General features: G+C 45.7%; 4 protein-coding genes across 4 annotated transcripts; 3 read left to right on the top strand and 1 right to left on the bottom strand.

Moving 5' to 3' along the window:
* Window positions 1–332: 332 nt before the first annotated feature.
* On the top strand, window positions 333–3352 carry SERLADRAFT_413502 (uncharacterized protein; the record flags this gene model as incomplete). Its single annotated transcript, XM_007314850.1, has 7 exons — window positions 333–486; window positions 609–2113; window positions 2166–2237; window positions 2316–2376; window positions 2437–2494; window positions 2546–2902; window positions 2974–3352. 4 exons carry the CDS (start codon window positions 333–335, stop codon window positions 2352–2354), a joined length of 1770 nt encoding a protein of 589 aa, XP_007314912.1.
* A 206-nt stretch (window positions 3353–3558) lies between these two features.
* On the bottom strand, window positions 3559–4441 carry SERLADRAFT_434622 (uncharacterized protein; the record flags this gene model as incomplete). The annotated part of the gene is made up of 5 exons (XM_007314851.1): window positions 3559–3745; window positions 3804–3915; window positions 3987–4073; window positions 4129–4274; window positions 4326–4441. 5 exons carry the CDS (start codon window positions 4439–4441, stop codon window positions 3559–3561), a joined length of 648 nt encoding a protein of 215 aa, XP_007314913.1.
* Window positions 4442–5550: 1109 nt separating this feature from the next.
* On the top strand, window positions 5551–7060 carry cyc5 (putative terpene cyclase; the record flags this gene model as incomplete). The annotated part of the gene is made up of 9 exons (XM_007314852.1): window positions 5551–5678; window positions 5734–5872; window positions 5931–6067; window positions 6122–6169; window positions 6233–6366; window positions 6422–6528; window positions 6596–6613; window positions 6675–6918; window positions 6987–7060. 9 exons carry the CDS (start codon window positions 5551–5553, stop codon window positions 7058–7060), a joined length of 1029 nt encoding a protein of 342 aa, XP_007314914.1.
* A 1061-nt stretch (window positions 7061–8121) lies between these two features.
* SERLADRAFT_459444 (uncharacterized protein) lies at window positions 8122–10130 on the top strand (the record flags this gene model as incomplete). Its single annotated transcript, XM_007314853.1, has 8 exons — window positions 8122–8349; window positions 8403–8431; window positions 8482–8691; window positions 8748–9368; window positions 9429–9539; window positions 9592–9752; window positions 9821–9895; window positions 9946–10130. The coding sequence occupies 8 exons, from the start codon at window positions 8142–8144 to the stop codon at window positions 10031–10033; spliced, it is 1503 nt and encodes a 500-aa protein (XP_007314915.1).
* Window positions 10131–12387: the final 2257 nt, after the last annotated feature.

The raw sequence follows: 12387 nt of genomic DNA on the forward strand, positions 1-12387 counted from the left end.
TTCGGGGGGTAGTGTGTAAGTATATGATGAAGGAACGGTACAAACCACGCGAGCCCGTAGCAGAGCTTTGATGCCCTTCATTACTTGTTTGAGAGTCACCTTACCAGTGTTAAGTAACGATATAACGTTAAGTACTTCTATCACTGGGCTTCACAAATGTGCCAAGAAGACCTTCCTTCCTATGACCGGTTTTTCGTGGAAGGTGCCACTGGTACATAGGGCACTAGGTTGACACTTGCAAACCTGCGACGAGTGCAACTTGTGCTACTTATACTTATGTTCATTCCCATGCCCCCATCCCACCCCTCATCGTTGTCGTTCTCTTATCCACAATGTCTGACCACAACCGACTTAATCCCCATATTCCACAGCCCCAACGCAACACTGAAACATCCGGTAATCCTCACCACATCGAACAGAATACCTTTTTATCAGGGTCCAGTGCTGGCATGTTCAACCACTCCGCAAACACCCACGTTCAACATAGTATTTTCAACGAAATCTCTGGAAGTCAGAATCATGTTGTAAACAACATCATGAATGGTCCTCATGGCAAGTACAACGTTTTGTGACACTTGTTAGCCTTTAGTTATGAAATGAATCATTAGTGGCAGCCATGCCAAGTTTGTACGAACTGCTACAACCAGTCAACGCTTCGTATCGCGATCGCGCTGGAAAAAGGGCCCGATGCTTGCAAGGCACTCGGAAGGATGTCCTTACGACGATCCAAAAATGGGTGGACCAACTAGAAACTAGCCAACCAATCTGCTGGCTCAACGGCCCAGCTGGATTTGGAAAATCAACCATAGCGCAGACCATAGCGGAATGGTGCGCTGACCAGAAGAGACTCGCTGCCAGTTTCTTCTTCTTCAGAGGAATGGGACATCGCGAAAAAATGTCGCACCTTATTCCAACCCTGGCTTTTCAGCTTTCGTCAACAGTCAGAGGCATGGAGCCATTGTTGAAAAATGCCCTTGACAAAGAACCCTATATTCTGAATACTCCCCTTAACTACCAGTTTGACATACTGATCATGGAACCCATTATTGTATGCAATCGGAAACGCCTGCCAGTGGTGATAGTTATCGACGCTTTAGACGAGTGTATACGTCAAGGCGGAGTATCGATGGAGGAGTTCATTGACGTCGTAATTGATGCCTGTGGGGCCAGGAAAAGTGAAGTCCCTTTTCGTTTATTCATCACCAGCAGGATTGAAGAACATCTCCGTAAAAAACTCGAAACCCCAGACGCCGAAGGCGTTATACTTCAACTGAAACTACAAAATTTCGATGCCACCGAGGATATTCGAATGTTTTTCCAGTCCGAATTCAAAAGGATATATCATGCGAATCGCAAACTTATGCTTATGGATAAGGTGCCACAGCCTTGGCCTTCTCCAGAAATCCTCGATGTCCTTGTCAAAAAAGCAGCGGGATCCTATATCTACTCGTCCACATTCGTCGATTTTGTTAGTGAAAAGGGGGGCATGCCGCACCAGAAACTTCTGGACGCTTTGAAAGCACATGGGCTAGACAACTTGTATTCCCAGGTATTCTCGAATGCTTTATATCCGGGTGGTACACCTGTCGCTATGGCCGAGCTCGTACGGATCATGGGCGTCCTCCTCCTCCTTCGATATACACTATCTATCAAGGAACTTGCCACGTTCTTGAATATTCCCCCAAGAACCCTTGTAGAATATTTCCTTAGCATTCAGTCCATCCTCCTCATCCCCGAATCTGACATCGATCCAGTGCAATTGGTCCACACATCTTTACGTGACTTCTTGATGATCCCGGCACGTTCGGGCACCTATTTCATTGATCCCCCTATTCGTCACATATCCATTGCCATTGGTTGCCTAGATATCATGACGAAAAATAAGACGGAATTCTTGTTTGAAAAAGAACCATTACAGTACGCTTCCACAGAGTGGTTGGCTCATCTTCGCAAAGCTTTGTGTGAAGGGGATCAGTGTCCTTCGGATTTGTCTTTATTTGTCTCACTTAAGGATTCTCTGACGAGCTTCGCTAGTAGTTCCCTTGATCCTTGGTTGCATTCTATGATTGTGTATACCATGCGACACGGGATGGAATCACGTTTTCCACCACTAGTAAGTTGCAACATCGACGCGAAGTATATATATCTCATTGAACTCTATACAGGAACTCTCGCAATGCCCTCAAAGTTTGCAGTCGACGCTAACTAGCCTGTATAATATGCTAGACCAAACAATTGTGCGAACCGTTTCTCATTTTACATGGTGCATAATGATGAACCATCTTCAACCTTTGCTGTACCGGAATCGAATTTAGTTTGTACGCATAGTACTCGTATCATGCATAAATCATTAACAGATTTACATCTTAACAGCTGGTGCGTGGTCATAGATGCAGCAGAAGACTACGTGGTCTGAAATCCCACCATCTTCTACAGAAGGGCTATGAACGTCAACAATCGTTGTTTCTGGCGTGGTCGGATGATTTTTCGAGGTGTATTACCGCTCTGAATGAGACGAAGTGTGACTAATAGTGTCTGCATATAGCCCGGGTTTGAGATATTTACTCGTCGCCATTGACTACATTGCAGTCGGAAATCTATCACACAGAACTCCAGAGCATATGGAGCCTCCTGCGCAGCCCTGTTTCTGTCTACAACACATAAGAAATACCAGATTTTTTTCAGTACAAAACACGAACAGGATAGAAGAAAACTTACACCATGATCCACATTTGTCGTCTCGGGCACGGGACTTTATACACCGAATTCCTCCGAATTCCTCAGGCTGTCGCTCCCTCGTATTTAGGAAAGAATCAGGATATTCTCTTAAACATCCTGCTCATCTGAGAGTTGGTCCACAACGAGTTCACAAAACTTCGACGACTCTGAATTTCCACTCAAGGTGAGCCCCCTTTGAGAATAGGTGCCAACATCCCTCGCGAGCGCATGCTAAACATAGCGGCTTTCATGGAGACCTGGGGGGCGCTAGGTGCATCGAAATAGATGTAGACGCCCTTACCGTCAACGTCATTGAGGGTCTTCGCTATAATGCGTTCTTGATTGGGGTCATAATCAAACTTATCAACGTATTGAATCGGCCGCCCCAGATGCGCGACCTTGTCACAAGTGGCATGCAGGGCGAGAAGTGTCTCGGATGGAACGGGTAGATTCTCGTTATCTAGGGACCCCCATCGGCAACGGCTGTTGGTACACGGGATAAAGATTTTGTAGTTTGTAACAGTTCATGACATTGTGGGTGGTAGTGGAATCAGTTAGACCGCCAGGTAAAGTATTATTAGCGACATGCGCAGTCTTCTCGAACGAACTAGATGTCCAAGCGAGTGAACCAGTCGTGGACATTGGCTTCCATTGTCATGACATTGTAAAGAGTCTGTACTTTGGCACCATCGACCAGATTGCCCAGTGTTGGACAGCTTTTGAGTTGGTGACTGTAACATGATAACCGCAGTGTTGCAAAACTGTCAACACTAAAGTGGCATAGTGGAGCTGGCAGGAATAAGGACTTCCTCTATGGTGAAGGAAAAAAACAGACAAAAGTCACACCATTATGTTGCTAGGGTCCTCGTCGGATATGTTGAAATGCGTGGATTCTGGCACAATGTGTGTGTACACGGGGTCTGCATTCCCAATCTCGTCGGGGGAAGCCGAAACCTCAGAGACGGTGTTCAGGTCGTACTTGCCAGTCACTAGCACACAGCGAAACACGTCGCGGACAAGGGCCAGGCTGGAGAAGTCAGGGAAATGTGAGTTCCCAATGAGAGTAATACTACGCATGTCACTACTCACGAGATCCTTTGCCTCTTGATGGAATTTTGGGCCGCCTGACTTCTATCGTCAGGGTGATACATTCGAATGACCAGGGAAACAGATGTGTTCGACCTTTGAGCTCGTTGACTGAGAGCCAGTTCCATATCAAGGCTAGTGCTAGTAGGCTTATTACTTATCCACCTTGACGAAGAACTTACAGGAACGGATGAAATAGTCGATGATGGTCAACCCGAGTTGGGACAACTGCGCGTTGTCTTGTGTGTGCGAATGTATCGCCCTGACGACTTCATGAAGCGCGGGGAGGGGGGATGGACAATCAGGCAGCAAGCAGCCTAGTACTCTTGCGTGAATCATCGGCTAGGGCTGATTTCTCAAATTGGAGACAGATATTATATGCATTGATGGTTTTCTGAGGCCATTCATGGTATTGACGGGAGGAAGTGCGGGCATGATCATGGTAAGATGAAAACGGGATGATCTGGCCTCTGCAAGCGAATTCAGAATTTTGCTTGATATGATATGGGAGGTACGATTACATAAGATCTGCCCCATCGTGACGCTTATCGGATCTCCCCGTTTCCGACCAGCTCATCGCCCATGCGGTCGACCCACTCGCCCACACCATTCCTCTAGAGGAATGTTTTGATCTCATATCGATAGCTATCAGTCGAACATGACACACCAGCGCTGAATAGCCCAGGAACATAACGATTTAACACTGCGTGACTGCATTTTTGTGACGCTCTTGAAGGAGAGAAAATGGAAGTAAAGTACAACGGATGCGCAGCGAGCCAAGAGATACTAGTACATTAGCGGCCAAACATGTTCTGGGAGGCCCCACACACACCGACGAGTTTCAGTCGTGATGCTGCTCCCTATAGGCCTTATTCCGTGCTAGTGAGCTGACTTTTGCGGTTCATTCACATGTAGGTTTGGAAAAGGCGACTGAGGTGTAACTGGTACTAGATGCATCATATGTGGTAAGTACTGGTATGACTGAGAGCTTTCTGTTTACAAAATCCGGACAGTTGGTAGCCCGCGGCGCTGTAAACACATGACTAAGACGTTTGCAGAGATACGAGTCGGTCCATGGCATGGTCATATTATTCGTCGATGTGAAACAAGCCAGTCGAAAATCAGTCAATGAGGCCCATATTTCGAAGGATGGTCACCGACTCGTAAGGGCGACCACCAGCTCGTAATGCTGATTACTTCTTGGATTTCGATTGCTTTCAATTAGAAAGCCGCCCATCTCCTAATCATACCAAAATATCTCATTTTACGGAGGGGCAAGTCACTGTGAGCGTTTGATAAGAACGACAGTTGATGTGGTGCGTCACACTAGTCTTATATATTAGTCTTCTTGTTGTATCGAAAATTTACACCGCTGTATTCAAGTTACATTGCTTGTGTAATTTCCGGCTCCCTCGAGGGTAGTAGTACGGCTTCCAACGAAAATACGCTTGAGACGTATCAATGTGTCAACGCCTTGGTGAAATATATTGTAGAGGTGCCATTGGGACGGGATCACGTGCGGTAAATTTAGAAGAAATCTTTATGTTTTTTTTTGATAACCATGCATATGCGCATGCTTTTCCTTCTGCCGTTGCCGCTCATCCTCTTATTTGTAGATTCGCTCTTTCAGGCCCTTCTGATAAGAAATGCTGAAGTAAACCGCCACACGTTTGTCAATAAGAGCAGGCCAAACTTTCGCGTTTTGTCTCTTTAGCATCATCTCTTTACCCTCCTCTGCTTGCAAATATGTTGGATTCATTCCCCTCTTATTTCTCTCTAAGAGATCTTGTCGCCATCAGTGGTGAAGCCTTCGAACTCAAGGTCAGTCGCCATCAGAAAGAGGCAGACAACGCAGCTCGCAAATGGTTTATGAGGTATCTATGTCGTCCTTCCGTCCGCAACTATGTCTGACAGATGTTTGTCATCAAGCTTCAACGTATACAACGAGAAGAAGCTGTCAAAGTTTCTGGACTACGGAAAGTTTGATCTCTTCGCTGCTCTGAGCTTTCCGGACGCCGATGCCAAACATCTCGAGACGTGCCTAGCTTTTTTCTTCTGGGCATTTTCTGTGTGTAATGTTTCATCTTTCTGTGTTGTCGTTGTCGTTCCAATTCTACTTCTTCTAGACGGACGACCTCTCGGATGAGGGGGACTTGCAATCGAAACCAGACGATGTTCAGGCAGGGGTTGATATTTCCATGACCGTCCTGGACAACCCCGAGGGTCCACGGCCAGATTTTCCCTACGCTGCCATGCTTTACGAGTCCGTTACCGTTCTTTTTTCGTTTTTGTATGTGGGCTCACTCGCTAACTACAGTCTCCTGACACGGATTCGTGAAACGGCCAGTCCAGGCGCTTACGCAAGGTACGTAACGTTTCCCAATGGACCTATGCATGTCAGAATTAGTAAATGCCGCTGCGCATATAGGTTTACCCTCGCTTTTGAAGAATGGAGCAGATCGCAAGTTCAGCAATCTCACAATCGGTCATTGGATCGAATACCATCGGTGGAGGAATTCATTCTTATGCGTCGGGCGACTATTGGAGGTGCTATGGTTGAAGGTGAGAGACTGTTCCTCATACTCCAGACTAATCCTGTCTGACACTTTATTTGCAGCCATGGTCGAATATTCTTTGGATTTGGATCTTCCCGACTATGTATTTCACCATCCAACTATTATTGCAATGTCTGAAGCTACGACTGACATCATGACCTGGCCAAACGTTAGTGCACTCTTAATTATTCCTTGTGCTTATAGATTGACGCTGTTTTGTACCTTGTAAATGACAGGACTTGTGTTCCTTTAATGTAAGTCTTCTACGTAACCAGATCTATGACAGCTTCTAACCCCGGGAATCCGGCTCTATAGAAAGAACAGTCAGATGGTGACTACCAGAACCTCGTTGTCTGCATTATGATCGAGCATAACGTCGGTCTCCAGGCGGCAATTGACATCTTGACAGATATGCTCGCCGATCGGGTGGCGGAGTACACGGAGCTGAAAAAGCAACTACCTTCCTTCGGACCTGCTGTTGATACTGAGCTCATGAGATACTTGGAAGCCCTGGAACACTTTGTTCAAGGCACAGTACTTTGGTACTATCTAAGTCCGCGTATGTGATCGATCTTTCTAGCACATGGAATTAGAATTATGACATAACTTCTTGTTCTTGTCATACAGGATACTTCCGGACTATCGATATCTCCAACCGAGAAGACCTGATCGTTCCGCTGTTTAAGCGTGTATATACCTAGGTCTTTCATTTTATTTAGTATATTGTATATCGATGTATGTATTGTATATTGTAGTGGTTTGGGGCAGCACGGATTGTACTTTTGGTCTGTAGTGGACTTGTGATAAATAGCTCAAATATACCTTCGGAATTCTCTATCTCAACGCTGCCCGTTATCAGTCGAATATGTTTAATCGCCGGACCACATAGGTTAGATCGTCTTACATATAGTCGTAAGCGTTGTAAGCTCCTTGAAGTATAATTCAGGAGCACATAAATGTTAGTGGCGATAGACGACAGGGTTAGACAGAAGTATGGGTTCTAAATTACTAACGTACAACAACTTGATCAAAAACCCGATACTCCGTTTCAGTGGTCACCTCCGCCGTCTGACTGTACATTCATAACGCAATTTGTCTCTATACCAGTATGGTGCGTTCGCGATGGCTGGTGGGTCCGGTCATCATCCCAGAAGGGAAAAGTCAACATCTTCTCAACTCATATCCATATTAGGCAACCGTGTAGGATCGGTAAACATCTTCTCCGATCCGGGGTCCTAAGGTCCTGGGGAAAAACATATTGCGAAGGACGTCGGAAAACATACCAAGATATTTTTTTCTCTTCAAATAGCCGATAATTGAACCTTCCTCAGAACGGAACAGGGCCCATGATGTTTTTATATTGTCATATTCATATTGCGAACATGTCATATTGAAGCACTAGAAGGCCCCCGACTATCCGTGTGGTACCGCTGTGGTACCTTGTTTCGTCAGAACTTGGATGAAAAATGTGTGTAATTTGGAAGAACTTGGCTAACGAGAGAAAAATCATATGACAGAACATTCCCACGAGACCCAGCTACTTCTCCGCGATGAAAAAGACCTTCAGATCTTGCTATGATTTGAACATAGCATTGACACTAGTGGCAGCTTGTCCGCTGCGTCCGGACCGTGGCGTAGGTGTTCTGGCGTCTTTCACCAAATTATTTTGTCCGGGTACTGTATCAGGGTTCCATAGGGATAACCAGGGGTCCTCGGCTCAGATGAGTTTCTTTTATAACATGTAAGAAGGGATCCAGAATACGGATGATCCAAGCGTAAGCTATGGATAATGCCAGGCCTTGGGCCGTCGTCGCTGGCGCATCTTGTGTCTATGCCATTGCTTCAGTGGCCTATAGGCTACTTTTTCATCCCTTGAAGAAATACCCTGGTCCTCCTCTGGCTGCGGTCACCATTTATTACAAGGGCTACTTCGATGTGATCAAGCGCGGAGGGCTCCTGGAACATATCAAGCAACTGCACCAGAAATACGGTACGCCATTCGTCGAATGCCATCTTATTCTATCTCATGGTGGTGAAAACTAGGCCCGGTTGTGAGGATTGCTCCCAATGAAGTAAGCTCTTCCAAATACTTACCATCGTCTCAACTCACTTCGTACCAAAGTTGCATTTTGACGACACGAAGGCTTTTGCGGATATTTATGCCGTAGGATCGAAATTTACGAAGGAACCCAGTTTTTATAAGTGCTTTGGACAAGACGAGGCGTCTTTCGGTCTCATCGATGTTCACGCATCCAGGATCAGGCGTGAAATCCTGAACCCACTATTTTCTCGACGTGCGGTCCTCAAACTCGAAAACGTGGTTCAAGAGAAAGTTGGTACCTATCGTTGCCCTGTCACGATAGATTATTCATGCAGCTACTACTGCAGGTCAATAAACTCGTTTCGCAATTGCTGACTTACCGCGACGCTCAGAAATCCGCTAACTTGTTCATGGCCTTCCGTTCAACGACTCTAGACATTATCGCATCCTATTGCCTTGCTAAAGACTTTAATGCGCTAAGCACAGAGGGGTTCATGCATCCGTTCTTGACTTCTCTGCAGACGTTGATACCCTTCTTTTGGGTGTTGAGATATCTCCCGTTCCTCATTCCAGTTCTCATGGAGCCACCTACCTGGATTGCTCAGTTTCTGGACTCCAAGTCACGGGCATTGTTTGACATTCGTCAGCAAGCTTCAGCTCAGATTGACGTGTTCCTTGCAGACCCAGAGGCTCTTGAGAATGTAGACCACGATATAATTTACCATCACCTACTAGCGCCGGGGGCTCGAAAGGAAAAACAGCCCATCTCACGTAGCTCGTTATTACAGGAAGCGCTGACGTTGCTATTGGCGGGAAGTGACACCTTGGGTAACACCTTGACTGTTGGAACCTTCCGTGTGCTCAATGATGAAGTTGTGCATGCGAAGCTTGTGGAAGAACTGCAGAATGCTTGGCCTAACAAAGATGCAATAGTTCAATTTACAACCCTTGAGAAGTTACCTTACCTGGTGCGTCGACTCCTACATTTTCTTTTCTTCTTCAATATCACTCACTTTGGTGCACGTTAGACTGCCGTGCTCAAGGAGACTTTGCGATTTGCTTCAGGCGTAGTAACCCCTCTTCCTCGCGTCGTGGGACCGGCTGATACCCGGATCGGAGACTGGCATGTACCTGCAGGGGTAAGCATGGACGCAATGGCTTTACTTGGCACATTTTCTGACAAGAATAAAGACGATCATTTCAATGAGCTCGACCATGATGCACAATAATGCCGATGTCTTCCCTGAGCCTTTCAAATTCGCACCTGAAAGATGGCTAGGACTAGATGCGAAGGACCTCGAGACGTATTTGGTTCCGTTTTCAAAGGGGCCTCGAGGTTGTCTTGGGATGAAGTACGTCTCAAACCATTCTCAGGAAGTGATCAAGGTATTTGACGCCGTTTGACCAATAATTGTAACAGCCTTGCATGGTGCGAACTGTACCTGATATTCGCCAACGTTTTCCGAAAGCTAGAGATGGAGATGCACGATACGACGTGAGTGTTTTGAGTGATACCTATGATTTTCTCTAACGACGTGGTACTAGTGTTGAGGATTTCAAGTATAATGATAATTTCGTCCCTGTCTATCAGGGGAAGCCGTTGCATGCTGCCATCAGGGAAAGGTCAACTTGACGCGTTTTCGATATCCCCTACACCACCTCGTATTCGTATATAATCATGCATGTTCCAGTAATACCTCCAAATAAATATGAAAGTCTTACAACACACTGGAAATTGCCTAGTGAATGAGACTAATGCTAATATGGGTGCCGTTGTAAACACCTGTTTAAGCTTATCAAAAGCTTCTTGTTCTTTGGCGCCCCAGTGCCAAACAATATCCTTTTTAGTGAGATCTTTCAACAGTCTCATTATTTTTGCCAAGTTTTCAACAAATCTTTGGTAGAAATTGCCTAAGCCAAGGAAGGCCCTTACTCCTTTGATGCTGTCGATGATGAGAACTGCAGTTAGAAAACCACACACAAAAACAAACTAACACACAATCCTCCCAGATTCCACGGAACTTGTTTATGGGCTTTGCCTCCTAGAACAGTGGAGTGGTCTGGTTGTTCGTGGGGTGGTACGTATAAAGATCCTTCAAAGTAAAACCCAGAGGTGTATGAGTGTGGGTTTTGAGGAGGAGGGATAGTTGAATTTATAGAAGATAGGGGCTTAGTGACGAGTATAGATGAGCACTACCTTGCTAATGGTAGCACAAGGTAGGTTTGAGAACGACGAGAATGACGAGGTGACGAGGTTCCCAGTGATAGCAGGCTCCTGACGCACAAACTGTAGTGCTCAGAAGGACTCTAATCGAAGGGGATGACAATCACTTTCAAAAAGTGACAAGTGACGATGACAGCAGTTAACAGTGGTAGAAGTGGGAAGTGTTGTGACCACACTGGATCACAAGTAGCAGAGTAGTGAACTTGAGAGTAGAGAAGAAGTCTGGATTGGAGTACTTGTTTTTTTTTTTACAAGGTAAAATACAGGGGTTTATATAGTAAAAGAAAAGTAGGCTATGCACAGTATAGCTGTGCAAAAAGAATGAGAAAGAACATGAAGGAAGGAATGTATGCTGACGAATCCTGCGTAGGTAGTACAGGATAAGATTGTCAAAAAAAGGAAAAGAAAGGGATAGAACAATGAATGCTGTGAGTAATGTCACAGGTTTGTACAGCCATAAAGTAAAGTCCAATAGCAAAAAGAGAGCAGGAAAATCATGATGTCATGGGAAGATGCAGCAAAAAAAGGGCAAGGCAAAACACTATCAGTATCAACACAGTTCCTTTATTGTCAGTCAGACATTCTAAAAAAATATGTGTCCATAGAAATAATTCAAAAATCAAAAATAATTGCACTGTAAATGAATGTTCTGCTGAAAAAAAAGAAACTGGAGCCACCAGTCCACCACCTAGTCCAAATCCGACAGTTCCATGGCCTTACCAATGGACTGGTTGTGTTGGACCACCTGATCAAATGAGGGAGGGAGAGGAGTAGTTCCAATTTGGAACAAGTGAATCCCAGGCAGCGTGTGGTAGGTGTAGCTGTAGTGAAGACGACGGACAAAAGATAAGTGTACCCAAGTGAATGGGACAGCGATGAACATGGGCGACGCAAGGGGATGAACCTTCTCCAGCTCAAAAACTACCCACCCACGCTCCAACCAGGCAAGACGAGCGACCAATGTTTTGATAGTATATGATGGCAGATCGACGTCATGAAGATGGACCTGTTGCCCTATTTGGACCGGCCGCCGGGGCTTTGCTGATATCAGCAGCGGCACGTGGTAGTCAACGGATCGGCGACGGAAGCGGATAGGAAGTGGTGACATCAGAAATGGTGGGGGTGCAAATAAGATGAGGAGGAGGAGGGTGGAGGTGACGAAAAAGTGGATTAGAATGGGGATCCAGAAACGACCGTCGGGTGAGAATAAAAACGAGAGTAAGGGACCCATGGTGGGGCTAGGCAAAGGAAGGGAAGTGAAGGAAACAACAAAAGCGAGGGTGCAATGCAATGTGTAGCCAGTGGCGACGCAAAAATTTGCTGAAATGCCGAAATGCAGAAAGTACCAAATGGAAAGCAAAGGTGAGCGTGACTGGATTGCCTAATAGAGGTGGTGCTGATTAGCCACAAGTTTGAAAAAGGCAATATTAATTACTATTCCACGTGGCACTGTGCCTGTGTGGCGCAAAGGCAAGTCTTTTGAATATTTGCTTCGTTATGACACCTGTCCATGCTACCAATCAATTTTGGTGCATGACACCGCATGGTACAGTGTGTGAAAACTACAGTATAAAGTTAAAGAGGAGAATGAAAATTAAAGGTCCGAAAATTGTGTATCGTAACAGGTCCAGGAAAATATGCACTTTGAGGCTAAGTAGCCTGACAACCCCCCTCTTGATTGCCAGGCTGACTAGCTTACATATATGTGAGGTTGAGGTGCTCGTGGTTCTCAATACTGTCGTTAACCATCAGTTCGGATGGGG

The sequence above is a fragment of the Serpula lacrymans genome (assembly GCF_000218685.1).
Source record: "Serpula lacrymans var. lacrymans S7.9 unplaced genomic scaffold SERLAscaffold_3, whole genome shotgun sequence".
In the NCBI taxonomy this organism is placed as follows: domain Eukaryota; kingdom Fungi; phylum Basidiomycota; class Agaricomycetes; order Boletales; family Serpulaceae; genus Serpula; species Serpula lacrymans.